Here is a 19,227-nt window from a genome sequence, read left to right as displayed (position 1 = left end):
GGCTTTTCTGCTGCAGGTGAGTGAAACCAGAGATGACTTTGAATCTGGACTGAAACAGGTTTTGTGTTTTTTAACAGAAAAAAAAGAAATCCTGAGAAGTCAAACTACCGTGTTGTAAGCAGTCACTGACTTTTTCCATGAAGCTGTCCAAATTTTATTGAATAGTTTACTGACAAAAATGCCAGTTTAGAAGGTTATTCCACCAAATCCAGCTGTCCAGTCACCGTTTTTCCTGGCTCCAAATGTGAAGCTCCCATCAGCGCATTTCAGCTTTTGTATCTATAAATTATGCAATAAAATCTGGGCATTAAAAAGTCTTAAATTCATGTATCTAAATACAAAGGATTAAAATTACTTAAATTCATTTTTAAAAAGTAAGTTGACCTTTAATATGTTAATCAGAAATCTTACATTTTGTCACTCAGATATCCTCATCATGCTTTGTTGCAGCTACCGCTAACTCACCACTAACATACCCTTGCTAGCTAGCTTCTTTTTTTTTTTTGCGTCTATCATGGATAAGTGCAGATTTATTGGGAGTTGGCTATACGAAGGTAGATGTAGGTCTTAAATTCCATTCATAATGGTTTTAAAAAGTCTTAAATGTGAATTGGTGGAACCTACAGAAACCCTGTAAAATGATTCCTGGGAATTTGAGGAAGAAAAAATGTCTGGAATTTTGCCTTGAAATTCTGTAGGACCCCTGTATCGCCTTCAGCAACCAGCTTCTCCCACGTAATCACATCTTCTCGAGTCAGAAGATGTTAAATTCGATCCCTCCCACTTGCAGCTGCCTTTTTATTTTTGTAGCTATTACTTTTGTTCTCCCCGACTACAAACACAGTTGTTGCGCTCCGCGCGCGAGAGTTTTAGAAACAAGTTAAAGAAACTGTAGTATAATATTTCAATCACCCGAAACGTCCCAAACAGTTGACCTCTGAAGATCTCTATTTAGACAATATCTGAAGATATTATTCTGCGTGCGTAGGAGGTGAAATAAAGATATGAACCCGCTGACTTTTCTTTCCCACGTTCACGCAATCGTCCCACAGAGTGAGATAAGTGTAACTGCTTTCAGTGTAAAGTCGCTGAAACACACGAGACATGTACACTAAAGCAGATTCTCTGGCAGGATAATTAGTGGACAAGCTGCTGATGCTCCCACTGTGTGGTCGTGATGGCAACGCTGACAACCCACCTCTGCAGGAGGAGTAGGAGGGGAAGGCTGAAAATAAGGAAAGGAGACAAGGGGGCGGATGAGTAAGAAGAGCAGGGGATGAAAAGGAGCGCGAGGGAGGAAGATTAGGAGGAGCAAGGGTGGGAGATTCAGTGATGTGGAGAAGATCAGGGAGAAGTCAGTGTGATGTGTGGTTGTGGCGAGAAGACATGCAGCAGGGAAAATGGAGGACGGCAGTGATTATTTCTTTAAAATGGAGAGGAAGAAGAGCAAACATATTTAAATTGTGAAGCTGGGAACTACGGGAGCAGCTGTATCAACCCCACCATGCTGGGCCCAGTTTAATCTCTTTACTTTAGGGTTTAAATTCCTGCTGCTTCATCTGTCTTATTCAAACAGCCCACATCATGCTCATTAGTGGCCCAGCGCCGCCGAGCAGCGGCTCAAAATATTACCAAGTGTTTCTGGTCTACTTTTTAGTGCAGATATCTTACTACACTTAAAACAAGACAAAACTGACTTAGAAGTAACTTTTCAGCAAAATATATGAGCTTGTTTTAGGTCAGGAGTGTTAAACTCATTTTCTTTTTGGGCCAAATCAAGATCCTGAATGCTCTTAAAGGGCCGGTTGTGCCAGAATATATTGATAAAACTTATTCACAAACTGTTAAAATATCAATCAATTCTTCTATCAATCAATATTATTGAACATCTTTTCAGTCCTTCCAGGATTTCATGATTCTTTTTGTGATTTTTAAAAAAATAAAAATCAAAGTGTTTCTTGTACTAATTTGGAAATATTTGAGATATTTATGACGGTAAATGCAACTTTTATTACTCTGTATAGATCATGGACTGTAATCTGACGTCAATTAAGGCTGAGGCAGCTGTTTAGTACAAGTAAAGATTTTGACAATTTTTGAGAAAAATCTGCAATAAACTCTCAATTATGTGTTGGTGCAAAAAAGTGCGGGGATTTATTGATTTTGTGTGAATTTCCACAATAATTTTTAAGAAACTGGAGGGACTGATTGATATAATTTGGCAGTGAACAGATAAAAACTGCATCGATTTGACTGATAACACAATTTTTAAGTACAGTTAGTGTTTAGTCTAGAATCTAGAGGCCACATAAAAAGCTATGGTGGGCCGGATTTGGCCCACAGGCCTTGGGTTTGACACGTTTTAAGTCAATAATTCCTTAATATGGGTGAAAAATTGTCGTTCCACTGGCAGATTATTTCTCTTATAATATGACAAAAGTGTTTTGCAAAAGATGAAAATAATCTGCAAATGGAACAAGTGCCTTTTCTGAAGTTTTAAAAGAATTATTAATTTAAAACAAGCTCCTATCTCTCGCTGAAAAGCTACTTATAAGTTAGTTTGAAACTAAACTAAATGACTTCGTCTACGGTAAATCTCGTACTGCCTCCTGTGGGAACATCTCCAGGATCCAAGCCTCGTATTCGGGCCTGCATGTTGTTCCTATTCCAGTTCTGATCCACAGACAGGCTCAAACAAGAGAGGAATGCATTAAGATGAAGGCGTTCACCTCATCTCACACCGATTACTCCGATGTTTGTGATTCAAGTTTGGACAAAATGCCACGTCTTTGTTCGTAGTGACAGGATTGTGCTTGGAGCAAACCGTTTCCATGTTTTCTGTGGGTAAAATGTAACTTTGCAGCTCAGTTTTTTTGTTTTTTTTTTGTTGTTTTTTTAGGAAAATCTGCTTTTCTCAGTTCTGATTGATCATCTCTGATTCTGAAAACCATAAATTTGCAACTTTGTCTGTACTTTTCAAGTTTTCCTTTTCACTTTTTAACTACATGTTGATGAAATGTGTTTCATCAGTTTAGAGCCGGCCTCGCCTCTTGGATCTGCAGGAGTAAATAAATCCTTTATGTTTTAAGCTTTCAGATGTTTTTAAGGATTTATGTGGACAATAAATCATTCTTCATGTTGTTCTCCACATTTTAAAAGCAGAAAAAGTAGTGAAGCCTTATTCAGGAGGAAGTTAGAGTTCCTTGGAAAATTATGGATCCAGAAGTATGGAAGCATATTTTTTATTTAATATCCAAATACTCATCCATCCATTTGTAATTAACTTTAGTATTTTTAAAATTTGTTAATGGAAAAAAAAAGCTGGGATAGTCAAGTTTTCTTTATTTAACAGAATAAGTGTTTTATCTATTTTCAAAAAAGCACTAAACATTACTTTTTGTCAAATTTCATCAAGAAAACTTATTTTATTTATTTTTATTTTATTTTTCTTGTGAAAGGGGATTGGGTTTGCCTTAAGTATTGTAAAAAAAATTAAAAAATATATAAAATTGACATAATATATTGATTAATGTTCCAGTTACTGCTATTCAAAGGCGGGTGGGGTTTTATCCTTATTTAGAGGAACTCGGCTGTTTTGCAGATTTCTATAAGTTTGTCCTAGATTAGAGGAAGTTATTTTCATAAATACTTAATCAACCAACCTGTTAATATTGTGCAGTTCCAGAAGAAGCCTGCTCTTAAACACGCTGCCTGATTTTTAATCATTTATGATTTTTATTTTTTAGATTCCCTGGACTGAATTTGTGTTATTAGGGTTGGGGTGTGTCTCTGTGAGTGTAGCCCACAGGTTTCTGTGGCGTGTGTCCAGTCACCATACGTCCTTGCATTTGTTCTTTTGTTGCCCACGCAAAGCTATTTTTAGCTCCAGGGTCGTGAGTATGTGTGTGTGTGTGTGTGTGCTTAGGTGTGATCAGGTTGCACGGTGTGTAAGTAGACTCCTCTTTGTCCTGTGTGATCATTTTGGAGAGACGGCCACTAAAACTTTCAGCAGTCGGGTCAGATGTGTCGGACAACCTTTTCCACTCGTTTGTTTTCCAGCTGGAGTCCAGAGAGTCGTCTTTAGTTTCAGGAAACCTTCGGATCTGTGAAGGTTTGCGCTGCCAGAAATGAATGTGGAAACACTTCAACTTTGTTGCACATGCAAATAATTCGGTTCATATTCAATTAATTTCTATATAAATTACATTTAGTTCAGTTAAGCTCAAATAACAGTTAAAAATAAGTTATTAATTCCTTTGTGAAATAAGAAGTAGTTATAGTAGATATAAAATGTGTACGCAATGTTTTTAGACCTTAGTAAGTGATTTAAAAATGTCTCCTTAAATCTGACGTATGTATTATATCTTACATATTATCGTAAATCTATACATTTTGAATTTTAGCTTAACAAATGCAAATTCTAGTAATGCATATTAGCCATTACTAATATGTACATATTAAACTAATATGTAAGCCATTATTAAACTTGAAAACTGTCTTGACCATAAAATCCTTTAAGTAGTTGTTGGAATTTATTGCATCGTTTATGATTTATCTTGATAAATTTATTTTTATAAGAATTTTGATTTGTTGTTGTTACAATAAATTCCAACTAATGATGTTTAAAAAACACAAAACTGCCCTTATTGTTGGGATAGTTGATAGTTTTACTATTTTCTACACTGGTTGTGCAATGAAAGTATCAATAAATACCAATTAATTTGAAAATACAGTTACCATGCGCAGTTTAGTGATACAAATCCCACTTCTTTATGTGTCCTGAGGCAGTGTATTACAAATGGGAATGTTTTTCAAGAGCAGTATTTGTATCAGTGGGGCTATAATTTATGTTGCACACAATCACAGCCATACTGTTGTCACTTCTGTTATCTAGGCCTGTCGCAATAATCAATAAATCAATTAATTGCATAATAAATTAAAGCAAGCGCAATAATTTCCATTTATATGACTTATCGATTTTCTCTTTTCTGTATTTGGTCTCAGCTGGCCCTTAATAATGTTTATAGAAACTTCAAAATGCATTATTTCAATTGTTTTGTTTATTTATTTTGTGGGTTTTTTATGTTCATTTGAGTTTTAAGTTTATTGATCTTTGATAATCTCTTATGCCTTTATCATAATATAAATTGAAATTAGTCTCAAAGCAACAATATTATTATTTATCGCAATAACTTGGGACAATTTATCGTCCATTTATTGTGACATATCGTTATCATATTGTTGCATAAAGTAAAAAAAATAAATAAAAATGGGCAAAATTTGTTGCTAAGTGTCTTTTCCAGTTGTTAGTTTATAGAAAAATATATTTTTCCAATATTGGGACAGAAATAGCAGCATCATGCATAAGTAGAGTTTATCATAGATGTTATCACTGCTGGAGAGACGGACGTGTAAAGATGAACTAAACCTGAGCGGGTAAAAAGAGGAAGAGGCGCGTGCTGAGTCATCCGTCTTCGACTCTCTTTCTCGTCGCCATGAAGTGCTGCTGGCAGTGGCTCCACCAAGCTGTTCCCAGTCCGCCTCAAACAAATATCTGCAGCTGAGCCGGAAAATTATGAATAAATAATTTACGGACTTAATCACGCTGAAACCGAGTTCTCACAGTTATTCATCCACTCTGTGTCATTATGCGAGCGTGACTGTTCACTTCTGCATTGTCACCACTGCAGCTTTTCTCTTTATTATTATTATTATAAAAATGATGATATTTTAAAGTGTTTTCTTGTGTTTTTTTTTTTTTTTTCCTTCTTGAATGCAGGAAAGCCATCTCCAGATCAGGCCTCCATTACCTCGGCCCGCCTCAGCCTTCGCTCCCTCCGGCGTCCAACGGACCAAACAAGGATCTGCGAACCTGCGTGGACTGGACGGTCAGACGCTCAGCATCACAAATCTGCTTAGTGACATGCATTTATTCTGTTAATTGTGCAAAAAGCTTGTCTAGGTTTAAGTTTCTCCTCTGAGTCACTGCCTGACATTTACAATCTCATTTTATCAGCATTATGTTTCTGTGGAGACAAAAAAAAAAACCCCAGCGGTTTCTCTCCTCTTCTTTATTAATAATGTAGGACGATGTGTAAGCAGCGTGGGAGAGAAAGTTTTACCTGTCACCGTTTCTCAACATATGACTTTTCCAGCATCTGTTTCTTTTTCCAGAGTTTAATGGATTTTATTTACAAAACATGAATCACGACGCTGCAAAGCTGCTTTAAAACGAAAAAATGTCAAGAGGCAACGGAAAGTACTCGAAACAACACATTAAACCTTCCAAAAGTCAACAAAAAGTTTGAGCTGGTATTTTTAGTTCCAGGTAAATCCCCTTACCTTTCACTTCCTGCAAAGACGACGCTCTAAAACCTGAAGCGTGTGGATCTGCAGGAGGAGGTGTGATGGCAGTAATCACAAGGTTTTGTCATATTACAATTTAAAGCTGTTAAATCTGGTCTGAAATCATATTTTCTATAATTGATATCAATGAAACAACATGCCACTAAGCATTCTGGGAAATAGTTCCCACTCCTGCCTTTCTCTTCTTTCACTTCTTTTAAAGCTCTAGACTCTTGGAGGTCTGACAAAATTAATAGATAAACTTTTTACTGTAAGTTTATCTTTCACGAACTCACACATTTGTGTTCAAAATCTAAAACTGGCTAAATTTATTTGACTTAGAGAGTAGAAGATAGTAGACACAACTAAATGAGGCTCAAATGTTTTACAGTGTTTTACTTCCTCCTTAGTGAAACAAAGTGACTGATTGTTGATTAAAAGTTTCAGAAATTTGGACAAAATAAAGCATGAATATCTAAAATGCTCCAGTGATGCTGGAGGATGAAAACGCCACAAACTCCATGACGGATTCCTAGAGTTTTACTCGTATTTGTCCCTTCCTGACTGAACTATTAAAAATAAAGGAATTTCTCTCTTTGGTGACTTCAGGAAACAAATTTCCCCCAAGTAATATAAGAATTGAAGGTGGAATTCCATTTTAAAATATGTTCTGCAGTGAGTAATTCAGCTCTCAAGGCGTTGCATATCATTAATGAACTGTAAATACAAAGTGCTTTATTATTGATGAGAATGTGTAAACTGTTATGGGCTCACATGGAGCGTCCTGCAGAGACGCTTCAGCACATCCTCACTGACCTTTAAATCCCTGCATGATGCACACACACTCACACACACACACACACACACACACACACACACACACACACACAGTTACATAACAATACATACATATAATTACCTTTTAATATAATCACTGAAACTGATTGAGCAGCTTTATGGGACACGACTTACAGCGGTGAAGAATTGGTCAAATTTTATTTTCTTGGAAGCAGCTGTAGTCAGAGATATTTTACATCTATTCCATAAAAGAGTTGATTTTTTTTTAATTATTTATTTTTTGTCCTCAATTTTTTTTTCTTCCAATGGTTAATCAATTTATTGGGTTAAACAAATTGGCATATTTAGGTAATTTTTCATTCTAACCTCTTTTTTTATATAATATTAGAAATTCATTCAAATATGCAGACAACTAATTTAATTCATTTTTCAAAGAACATAAACGATAGATTAGAATAATTATAATGAATTGATTTATTAATCGATTAATCATTAACTGTCGTAAAAAAGACCATTTGTCAAAACTGTAAAAAAAAAATAAAAAAATAATACATTTTGCTGTTAGGATTTAAAAAAAAACAAAAAAAAAAAACTTTGTAAATATGTTTTACCCAAAATTCCTCAAATGGCAGTTTTAGCTTCACCTGGTTAAAATTATGTTTAAAAAAATAAAATAAATAAATGTCTCCCATTTAGCAACGTTGCTCTCCAATTATTAATCAGCAAATCCAAAAAATGTTCAACAGATCAGCCCGACACAGATGCTTTCACTAAATGAATGCTGCTATTGCATTTTAGACAATAAAATGTTTATTTTCTTCTTTAATAAAAGAAACTGAGTCGTTTATTTGCATCTTTTAATTAGTTTTTTTCTATAATTGTGTAAAAACGTCTTAAAAAATAAGCAGAATGTGTATATGTTTTTAATCGATTAATCGATTAGTTGCAACCCTCTCTTCAACCAACAAGGACTTTTCAGTTCAAATTCAATTAAAAATACTTTAAAGGGACAATAAATGTTTTTGTTACTCGTATCATCTGTGGGCAGGAAGGCTCTCCAGTAGCAGTCAGAATAGCAGAAGCTTCTGACTGAAGACTTGTTGTTTGACAGAGTCATGACTGTCAGGACATGCTAACAGCTCAGTATGCAGACAACAGAGACAATATTTCACAGTAAAATGTCCAGTTGTTGCCATGCTCTGCTAATCCACCTCATTTGCTTTTGCTGCTCCTTGGACGTCTACTTTTTAACTCCTCTGGGATTTTTTCTGTTAAATTCCCGCCATCATATGTTCATACAGAGCTGCTCTCTGAGTGCTGGACGTTAGCCGCTACTTCCTGAGTGTTTTCATTAACACCTCAGATTTCCAGACGCCGTGGATTACCCACCTACTCAGCAGCAGCAGCAGCGTTTATGCACTCGACACACTTACTGGCCGTAATCTCCTCCGAGTGTTTCTGAGCAGTTTTATATACGACCGAACAACAATCACTTAAAGATGGAGACGTGCAGACGGAGCGCGGCGCCTTATTAAGTGATAATTCAGCCCTCTCTCTTCTCCTCCTGCAGGAAAACGCAGGGAACGGAGATCACTTATGGACGGAGACGAGTTGTTCGGGAGAGCTGTGCTACCTCGGGGAGGACGCGTGTCTCCTGAAGACTGCGGTGAGTAGAGACTGATCACGTCTCTGCAGGAGGGAAACGGGAACAAAGAAGCAGGTGCTTCTCCTAGGATCATATTTCTGCTGCTGTCTGGTCCGTTAGCCGCCTCTTTTTCTTAAAAAAAAACAAAAACAAAAAAAAACATTCCACGCTCACTGAATTATAAATAATTTCAACTTTGAAACCGTCTGAACTGAATACTAATGCTGGGAATTCATGAATATTAAATCTGCTCTGAGCTTAAACAACTGTTTTATCCTTATTGCAGTTTTACTTTTTGCAGCAGAACAGAACGTCTGAGATTTGATTTAAATATTTTTATGATCCGAACAAAGACGGAGAAAGAAATGTATTTTGTTTGAATTAAAGTTAACACTTTATCTGAAGGGCTGTGCATAAGCGTCACTATTTACCTTCATTACAACAGTCTTAAACATTTTGAAGACTCCTTCGTGTTTGTGGCAGGTGTTACGTCAGCCTTATGCACAGCTCTTAAAATAAAGTACTACAAATACTTCTGACTGTTTAATGGTTTAATTTTCACTCACATCAGTGACAGTGGTGAAACATTCCTGCTGAGAGGTTCAACAACACGTTTAAATTGTAGGCCTTGTGAACTCTGTCCTCCAGCAGAGAATAGCAGCTATTAGCATAAAGAGCAGAGAAACAACCTTCACTTTTCACAATAAAATAATGACACATGTGAGCGTTCACAACAGCTCGGTAATTACAGTATGTTTAGAAGGAAACGCTGCGGCTCGCTGTGAGATTTCTCTGACGTCCAGGTGGATTTGTCTTTGTGGGTTAAATTAGTTAAATCAGATGAAAACTGAAACTATCCTTCTTTTAAATGTGCAGCAATTTTAACAGGTTATGGTGGGAAAATGTCCTCAGGTATGTTTGTAGTTGTTTAGAAAAGCAGCTAAAGCAGTGGTGTCCAAACTTTTGGCATCATTGACCACAAAGTTTTCTAAATTAAAACTCAGACGTGTTTTGTTCCTGTGTAACAATAAACCATAAAATAAACTGTTCTGTTTATTATGCAATTAAAAAGAGAGAAACAAGTATGATTATTAAAAGTTTAATATTTAGCAGACAAAGTCTTAAGTATTTTTAGTCTAGTTTCTTGAAATAAGACAAAATGTTTCCAACATTATTTTAAATCTATAATTCCTGATCAAACTGTACTAATAAGTGAAATAATCTGCCAGTAAAGCAAGATATTTTTCCCTTATTATGAGTTAAAAGTGTCTAATTCCTCCGGTGGTTTATTTCACCAATAACTTAGTGTGTTTTTTATTAATAGTAAGAAATTAATGACTTTTATTTTTTGCTGAAAAGTTTCTTGAAAGTTAGTTTTGTCTTATTTCAAGTGCAGTGAGATATTTACATTGGAAACTAGAGTAAAAATGCTTTTAATGTAGCCGTGCAGTACCAGTTCATGAAGGCGACTTGCCCTCTTACATCTGAAGTGTTTGTGTTTTACCAGGTGATAAATGACTCGTTTTTTCCTCGCTGCTCGTATTTTCAGCAGCTTTGTGTCTCACTCTGCTCTGTGCTCCCTGTGTTTCCTTTAAGAAGTCGGCCCCCAGGAGGAAATGCGCCGCCTGCAAGATAGTAGTCCACACCGGCTGCATAGAGCAGCTAGAAAAGGTGCGGCTCTCAAACACCAACACGCTTCAGCTGCTCATCCTTCAAGGCCGACGTTTATTTCCTTTGAATTAAATTCAATCCAATCTTGTTCCCTTCAAATTCTGTCGAGCTGCAGATGAATGCTTTCAGACTCACGACTGTGGTCTGTGTCTCTGTTAAGATTAACTTCAGATGCAAGCCGACCTTCAAGGAGGGAGGGTCCCGATGCCTCAGAGACGTGAGTGTTTCTTCATGTCAACATGTGTGTGTGTGTGGCTGTAAAAATGAGGAATCGCAGCTCTGAGCGCCGATATCTGCCAACAGAACGTACTGAGACACCACTGGGTCCACAGGCGGCGGCAGGAGGGGAAATGTAAACAGTGTGGGAAGGTGGGCTCACTAACGCACAGAACTGTTCCTGCGGTCCTTATAAAGAACCAAAAACTCACTGTGAATGTTTGTTTTTTCAGAGTTTTCAGCAGAAGTTCTTCCACAGTAAAGAAATAATCGCCATCAGTTGTTCTTGGTGTAAACAGGCGGTAAGGAAACTCATCATTCATCTTCAACAAAACTAAATAAAAATGAAGTAGATGAGAAACAATAGGTCTCACTGTTGTGAAATTTACGGTTCCTAAAGAACATTCCTACTTCAAAGCCCAGCAAGTTACCTAGCAACCCTAGCAAAGCTCAGCCCGTAACCTAGCAACCCTAGCAAAGCCCAGCCCGTTACCTAGCAACCCACACTGAGCTCCAGAACGATTGGCCAGCTGGTTTTACTGTACAAAAGACAAGTGCTTTGTTGTCGACTTACCATCCAGAAACCACTTGCTACATTCTCGTTTGTTGTGCAGGAGGCTCCATGTCTGCTTTTCAAAGATGCATGTTTGTATAATTGGGCATCTGTTTGCAGCTGCTTTCACATACAGGTGTAAACGTTGAGTGAAAAAAACCCCAAAAGTAGCAGTTTTTTTGGATTTAAAGTGATAAAACCCCCTAATACAACAAATCTAAGAATAATTTTGTGCAAAAAATATAATCTGTTCAAGGAAGCAGGTCACCTTTTGGCAATAAGTTGATGTTTTTTGGTGCCTGGACAAGTCGTTTGAAAAACCTCCTGATTATTAAGTCACTATGGACAGGCACTGTGCTGTTGCCTAGCAACCCCTAATAATTTAATAAGTCGTTCTTTGCTAATGTCAATTTGTTCCAGACTTGAGGCAGGTGATGCATGCAAGTGTTAAGATTCAATTACGATGATCTACTCGACTAATACTGAAATGAAATGTGTTTTTTTTTTCTTGGAGATGAATAAAAGCTAACGTCCGTTTGTCTTCCAGTTCCACAACAAGGTGACGTGCTTCATGCTGCACCAGATCGAGGAGCCGTGTTCGCTGGGGGCCCACGCCGGAGTCATCGTCCCTCCCTCCTGGATCATCAAAGTCAGGAAACCACAGGTGAGAAAGAGGCCCTCCTTCCCTGCAGTTGATCAAGTTCACCCGCTGTCATCCGGTGACGATGATGCAAAGCGACCTCGTTGGGGCTAAATTTGAAAAGCGGCCTGTCGGAGGCTGCTGGGTGTGATGCGATGTGATCCGACGTACGTCTGATCTCTGAGGGAAGCCTGAGTTTAGGCCCCTGTTTGAGTCTCCCTCACACACGCACCAGCGCAGAAAAATGTCTCCCGCAGACACGTCGCATGCTTCATCGCTCTTCTAATCAGCGTCAGCGTGGATGCGGTGACAGCGAACTAACATCTGAACTCTCCGTGTCCCAGAGCTCGCTGAAGAACTCGGCCAGGAGGAAAAAACGGACGTCTTTCAAACGTAGGGCGAGCAAGAAAGGACTGGAAGTGAGTGAGAAAATGCTCCTATTGATCCAGTGGCTTTTAGCAAACAAGCAAAGAAAATGTGTTTATGGTTTTAAAGTGCGTGTGTTGACACAGAAACAAGTGTTTGAAATCTTATTTCAGTTTGGAAAAAGATTTAATGTCTTTTTAAATCAGTTTCTTTATTCTCACACATATCTTCTCCATTTAGTTTTAGATTTAATGTTAAAATATAATTTCATCAGGTTTAAACATGTTCGTTTTACGTTTTTAAATTATTTAAAGTTAACTTTTTCTCCTCTTTCATTGCATATTTTAGGGCTGAAATGATTAATCGTGTTATTCGTGATTAATCAGATTAATTGTGATTAATCAGATTAATTGTGATTAATTGATTATTAAAATAATAAACTAATTTTGGAATTGATTAATCGTTACCTGGAGTGTACAGAATAAAAAACATTTTTTTACTGGAAGAATAACACACTCAGTAACGGTAAGTAATCAAAAACTGAACAAAATTTTATTTATGTTTCACATTTAAGATAAAAACAAACTTATCTGTCTGTAGATACATTTTAACTCGAACTCTTTAGGTCAGTTTTAGCTTCACTCGGTTCAAATTATGTAAATAAAATCTTTTTTTATGCACGTTTTGCTACCCAGTTATTAATTAGCTAATTGAAAAATGTCTTACTTTTTCAAGTGTTCATGTTAGACAATTTTTTTTATCTGCAGATGAATTTTTGCTACAAATGATCAAATGTTCACTACAGCAAGGTTGTGTTATTGCATTATAGACAATAAAATTTTTATTTTCTTAATTTATAAAGGAATATAATTGTTTATTTGCACCTTTCAATGTATTTCTAATATTACTTGAAAAAAAATCTGCAGAAAGTACCATACTTTTAAAATACGACTACATTAATCAACAACTAAAATAATCGTTAGTTGCAGCACTCGTGTATTTATGTAAATGTTTAAAAGTTATAGTCTTACAAATGTAGTTATTGATTAGGGTGAAAAAGAAACCATAGAAACTTTTAAAGTTTTTTTTTCTTAATCCAGATGTAATGAATTCTCTCTGCCTGGACTTCTTTTATTTTTAAACTTTTCTCTCCGTCTGCAGGACTCTAAATGGCGTCCGTTCATTTTGAAACCGCTTCCTTCTCCCCTCATGAAACCCGTCTTGGTTTTTGTCAATCCCAAGAGCGGAGGCAACCAGGTGGGTGAATCTTTTTACCCCTTTCATCCTCTCACGCTGCTGTTAGCCCTCATCGTTTCATACGTCTGCACCTGCAGGGTGCCAAGCTGCTGCACATGTTCATGTGGATCTTAAACCCCAGACAAGTGTTCGACTTGTCACAAGGTGGACTAAGAGAAGCGTGAGTAATCGTTTCTAATCTCTAGAAAAAAGATCTGAATCTCCTACACTGAAACAGTGGCTTTAATTCAGATTTTTTTATTAGATGCCTGGAAGTCTGTGGTATGTTTTAAACACCAGCTGGACAGGATTTTAGGTTTTTCAGTCTAGGCCTGTCGCGATAAACAATAAATCAATTAATTGCACAATAAATTAAACCTATCGACCTCATTTTAATTATCGGTTTTATTATCTCTTCCTCTTTTTTTCTTTCTGTTGATGACACTGAATGAAAAAAGGCTCAACTCTGGTGCTCTTCCTTAGTGTAATGTCCAGCGCACACTACACGAGATGTTGGCGGACTGTCGGCCCATTTTCAAAACCTGACAGAAATCCTAGGTATAACGGTTTGATCGGGTTCGTCATGCCGTGTGGTGTCCAGCCACAAAATAAGGGCTACAAGTCCAGTTAATTCATTTTAAAACCAGGTTAATCAATGCTTTACTAGAATCTACCTGTGATGCATGTGGCTAGAGTCAGCGTAAAGTCCTGACTGAATGAAAATCATCATAACCTATTTATGTCACGTTAACGAAGAACAGCTGAAAACCTACCGGGTTTATCAACTGCGGTAGCAATTTGGCTCCAGTTCCTCCCCTTGTCGTTTCTATATTCTTTGTACGAAATGTTGAATAAATATTAATGTTGTTTCCACATATCATCTCCAATGTCCACTGGATTTTGAGTTGCGCTGTGTCAGCTGTTTGGGATTCCCCTTCGTTATTTCACCTCAGAAAGCAGGAGGAGAATCTGCGCTTTCTGATTGGCTACCTGTGACATTCAACTGGCTGCATTGATGCTTCCAGTCGGGGGAAATCCCTGATTTAGATCGAGCAGAACGACGATCCACCATAACCCACCACACACTGCAGGATGATCGGTTACGAAATCACGAGCGGCCAACGATCTAAGATTGTCATAAGGGGAAAATAGGGGCAAAAAAATCGTGTAGTGTGAACTACTGCATCACGTCGGATGTGTCCATCTGCTCTATTTAAATCTAGCGATTACTGAAGGCCAATATAGTTTAGACTTCATAATCTGCACTCTTTTGGTTGAATGCAGTATTTATTTCCACTTTGGCTTTTTGTTTAGTTTTTATTCAAGTACGTTTTTTGTTAATGGAGACTGAGAATCCATTTTATTTTTGTTTTGGTTGTTTTGTTAATTTAGTTTATCAGTTCCAGTGTTATGTGTTCTTTTGAAAATAAAGTGTATCTATCTATAGCAGGAAATCACATGCATTATTAGTCATTTCCTTTAAATCAGTGTCAAAAGGTCTTGAAACAACATTATCGTTTATCGCAATAATTTTTTAGACAATTAATTAATTGCTCGGCAAAATTTGTTACCGTGACAGGCCTACCTGAGTCTGGAGAGGAATTCATTTATTTCTGCAGCCGTCTCTCATCCAGCTGCTGTTTCAATTCTCAGGTTGGAATTGTATCGCAAAGTGCCAAACCTGCGGATCCTGGCCTGCGGTGGAGACGGCACAGTAAGACTCTGTTCATTTTTTTAACCAGTTCTTATTGTTTACCAAGATCCTGGAGCATTTCTACCTCTGCGTAGACAGAGGTTGGTAAAGTATCCAGAAATAATATCGTTTTTATCATATTTTTACCCAAGTAAAAGTAAAAACGTTAACATTAATTGCTGGTCTATTTGCATCTTTTAATGCATTTCTATTCTTGTATAAAAATGAAGTGTTTTAATAAAAAATCTGAAGAATTTATCTACATCTTTTATCCAATTAGTCAATTAATTGCCTGAATAATTGATAGAATAATAGATCACAATATTTACTTAACAGCAAAAACACAAAATTACAAAGTTATAAATAAAATACCATACAACCAACAATTGAACAAACATTACATTTTGATGAGTGACATCAACAAAATTATACACATTAAATAAAATAAAATAATAAAGTAATACTTACAGTCAATAATAGATACTGTATGTTAGAACAAAGTAAAGTTATTCCAAGCGTTTGTATCTCATTCATTTTTTGTTTTGTCTTAATTTAGTGAAATTACTCACAGTGAGTAGAGTGTCCACTGTAAAAAGTACTAGACTTTTAGTGTATTTTTTGCATTAAAATACACTAAAAGTAATTTTTTATAGAAAAAGTTCCTTGAGTGACTGTAACTAAGTGTAGGTATTTACTGCCCACCTCTGTCCGTAGGTGGGGTGGATCCTCTCCGCTCTCGATGAGCTGCAGATGAATCCCCAGCCTCCGGTCGCTGTACTTCCTCTGGGAACAGGAAATGACCTCGCCAGGACGCTCAACTGGGGCGGGGTGAGTTTCCAGACTTGTGTTGCAGAGTAGACTGCAGACGGGATTTTATTTTATCCTCCAGTTACGTCAGAGATTTTTTTATTTTTTTTAACACGGCAGGTGAAGTTTGTCAAGCAGCAGTGAAGTCGTTTCTGTTTTTATCTCGCGTTCTGAAAATAAATCAGGTGTTTGCGTCTCCAACGCCTCTGGGAGTTCCTGGGGAACCCACATTCCAGGATGTCTGAGCGCTCTTCCGGAGCATTTCAAGCCTTGACCTCTGTTTGACCTCCTCAAAGCCGCTGACACATCGAGCTCAGAAGATTTAGTTACAGTTGATATTTTACCTGTTTCCTTTCAAAATGTTCTGAATGAAATCCCCATAAGTCAAAAATAATTTAAGAACGTTAAACAAAACAAAACGTATTCTTCCCACAGTTCGCTAATTGGATTTCTGAACTTTGACTAAGCCATTTTACAGTGTTTGTACAGGTGGTTCAAATCATTGAAAATACTTGAGTTTCAATTAGATTTGGAAAGTTCTTGATTTTCTAACAGCACGATTTTATAAAAAGGTTCAATCTAAATTTGGAAACTATTTACAGTTTGAGTCAGATATTTTCATAAAGACAGACATTATTAATAATGATAAATTATATCATAAAATAGCAAAGCTAAACTATGTTTTTTAGTTAATTTGTTTTGTTTTTATCTCCAAACTGAGATGCTGGAAAAGTCTAGAAAATGCTTGAATTTTACAACGGGAAAGTATACACATCCTTTCTTTAGCATGATGCTGCCACCACCATGTGTTCAGGGTACAGTAATAGCTTTCCTCCACACACGGCGCTTCAAAATGCTTAATTTGGTTTAATCTGACCAGAACATTCGTTAAACTTAGTTTTTGTCAATCTTCCACTAAATCTCCTTCCAACACCTGAGCTGTGGCTCTCTGCAGCTCCTCCAAAGTTACTCTGAGCCTCTTGGTTGATGCAGAATATCAGTACAGGTGAGACAGTCTCTGCAGTTGGACTGGTTAGTCTTAAAAGACTCCATCCTTTATTTTTAATTTTTTAATAAATCTACTGGAAGCGTAGCAGTGCTTTGTTTCTCATACTTTCTCAAAAGGAGAGGCGAAACATGGACCATTTCTCTGCATAAGTAGATATATTAGTCAGCAACTAGGAAGTGTTATTCAGCAGCACAGATGAGTTTTAATGAGCAGAGTTTAATTTCTAAAGATTCAGCTCAGTAAGAGCGAAGCTGTTTGATCTGAAATGACGCGGCGAGGATGTCCAGATGACTTTGAGATGCTTCTGATCCACGGAGAGATTGACGCTTCGAGAGAAGATTAGACCGAGACAATTTCTAGCTTCCATATGTGGAAGAGCTCTGCCCTTTTCATCCTCTGCACACGACTGACTGCTGTTCTTTCTCCTCGTCTCTTTTTTATCTTTTCCCATTTCCTAATCCTCTCCTTGCTTCATTTTCTTCATATTTCCTCCTCTCTTCTTTCCTCTTTTAGACGTCTGGTTTAATACTCTCGTCTTTATCGCTCCTGCAGGTCTGTGTTAAAGTGAGGTTGTTCCTTTTTAGCTCTCTGCAGTCGGAGTGTCTTTGAGGAAATCAGAAAAAATTGGCACATTTTGCACTTCAGCTTACCTTATAAGATATTAGAAAAGATGCAAACAAAATAAAGACTTTATTTCCTAAATTAAATGTAGCACGCCTTTAATGAACGCTAAATCATTTGTAGCTCTTTCTGCTTGGGGATACAACTGACATTTATTCATACTTCATATTTAAATTTGAATTCAGATGAGAAGAAACCTGATTTCTTGCTGTTGTTTCTGTTTCTCTGCAGGGTTACACGGACGAGCCCGTGTCGAAGGTTTTGTGTCACGTTGAGGACGGTTCGGTGGTGCAGCTCGACAGGTGGAACCTGCTGGTGGAGAAAACTGCGGTACAGCCAGAAGAAGGCACTCAGAAGGTCAGGGGTCAAGGGTCAAGCCAGAAAATGGCCTGGATTTATTCCTAAACATGTTTTTCAGAACAAGGAATCTGTAAAGATGTTTTTTTTTTCTTCTAAATGTTTTTATTTTTGCATATTTTATGTGTAAATACTGATTATGTGTTGCACCGGAACCTCTCTGGCCAATTATTTTCTTACTTTATCACAAATTTCCAATTATAAAAGTTTGCATATTGATATTTAAATATGTTTTTTGTTCCTTTTAAGCTCCCTCTGAATGTTTTCAACAACTACTTCAGCCTCGGCTTCGACGCTCACGTCACGCTGGAGTTCCACGAGTCCAGAGGTCTGTTTCACAAATTCCCTTCGCAAAAGTATTCACACCCCTTCAGATTTTAATTTTCAATGTACTTTTGTCAAATTGATGTGCTAAAACATTTAAAACCCCACTTACACTTCGTGATAACGCACTTCTTCATGTTTAAATCCCACTGTAGTTTGTTTCCAAAACATCACAAAGTGTTAATATTCAAGGGATGTGAATAATTGATCAAGGTTCTGTTGTATTGTTATGTTAAATCCCTGAACTCTCCATGTTTTCTGCACACGTTGATTGAATTTTCCTCCGTTTTTCGTCCAGAGGCCAACCCAGAGAAATTCAACAGTCGCTTCCGCAACAAGATGTTCTACGCCGGCGTAAGTGTCCTCCATGACAAACTGTTAACCAACTTTGACTGGACAGTTTACATTTGCCTCCAGTTTGCTGTAATTCTGCTTTAATGACCGTCACACGCCCTGCCAGAATGAGGAACAGTAAATCAAGAGAGATTTCTCGCAAAAGCAGCTAAACATTGGCCTTTAAGGGAAAGGAGTTTCCAAGTTATTTATCAATAATGAGCAGCCTGACTTGTGCAATATTCATCCAGAACGCTCACAAAACAAATGTCACGCTCTCAATAATTCATCTGACCTTCATTCTGAGGAAAAACTAAACAAACCACACAGAATACCGCTTTGTTTCCGGTGATGAATTGAGCTCAAATCAACTTGAAAGTGATGAACAGATGTAACAAAAATCATCCAGCTGACTTTTTTCTGCAAGACATGAGCTGAAAGTCAGAAAGGATGGGCGGCAGTTGAAGCGGAAACGTACAGAGGAGTTATCTCTTTTTAATGAGGGAAATGTAATGAACTGTAATTCTGTTTGATTGGCTTCTTCTGTCTGTTTATCTGCCTCTGTGTGTGTGTGTGTGTGTGTGTGTGTGTGTGTATGTGTGTGTGTGTGTGT

General features: G+C 37.2%; 1 protein-coding gene across 2 annotated transcripts in view; it reads left to right on the top strand.

The window, feature by feature from the left end:
* Positions 1–19,126, top strand: part of LOC106955922 (diacylglycerol kinase iota-like) — a 51,317-nt gene extending 32,191 nt beyond the window's left edge. The window contains exons 2-16 of one of the 2 annotated variants that reach the window (XM_015046373.1): positions 5,780–5,888; positions 8,714–8,809; positions 10,388–10,459; positions 10,620–10,676; positions 10,763–10,828; positions 10,909–10,977; positions 11,776–11,892; positions 12,213–12,287; positions 13,396–13,491; positions 13,569–13,651; positions 15,124–15,184; positions 15,878–15,991; positions 17,832–17,957; positions 18,207–18,285; positions 18,580–19,126. In XM_015046373.1, the coding sequence (XP_014901859.1) occupies positions 5,780–5,888; positions 8,714–8,809; positions 10,388–10,459; positions 10,620–10,676; positions 10,763–10,828; positions 10,909–10,977; positions 11,776–11,892; positions 12,213–12,287; positions 13,396–13,491; positions 13,569–13,651; positions 15,124–15,184; positions 15,878–15,991; positions 17,832–17,957; positions 18,207–18,285; positions 18,580–18,719 (1,360 nt within the window). In that variant the 3' untranslated portion in view covers positions 18,720–19,126. Of the gene's footprint in view, positions 1–5,779; positions 5,889–8,713; positions 8,810–10,384; positions 10,460–10,619; positions 10,677–10,762; positions 10,829–10,908; positions 10,978–11,775; positions 11,893–12,212; positions 12,288–13,395; positions 13,492–13,568; positions 13,652–15,123; positions 15,185–15,877; positions 15,992–17,831; positions 17,958–18,206; positions 18,286–18,579 lie in introns of both variants that reach the window. The other variant, XM_015046372.1, reaches the window with a different exon arrangement.
* The last annotated feature ends 101 nt before the right edge of the window (positions 19,127–19,227 follow it).

Source organism: Poecilia latipinna, unplaced genomic scaffold, assembly GCF_001443285.1.
Source record: "Poecilia latipinna isolate Pla-1442-1.1 unplaced genomic scaffold, P_latipinna-1.0 Scaffold777, whole genome shotgun sequence".
Lineage (NCBI taxonomy): Eukaryota > Metazoa > Chordata > Actinopteri > Cyprinodontiformes > Poeciliidae > Poecilia > Poecilia latipinna.
This window is presented reverse-complemented; position numbering and strand designations above follow the sequence as displayed.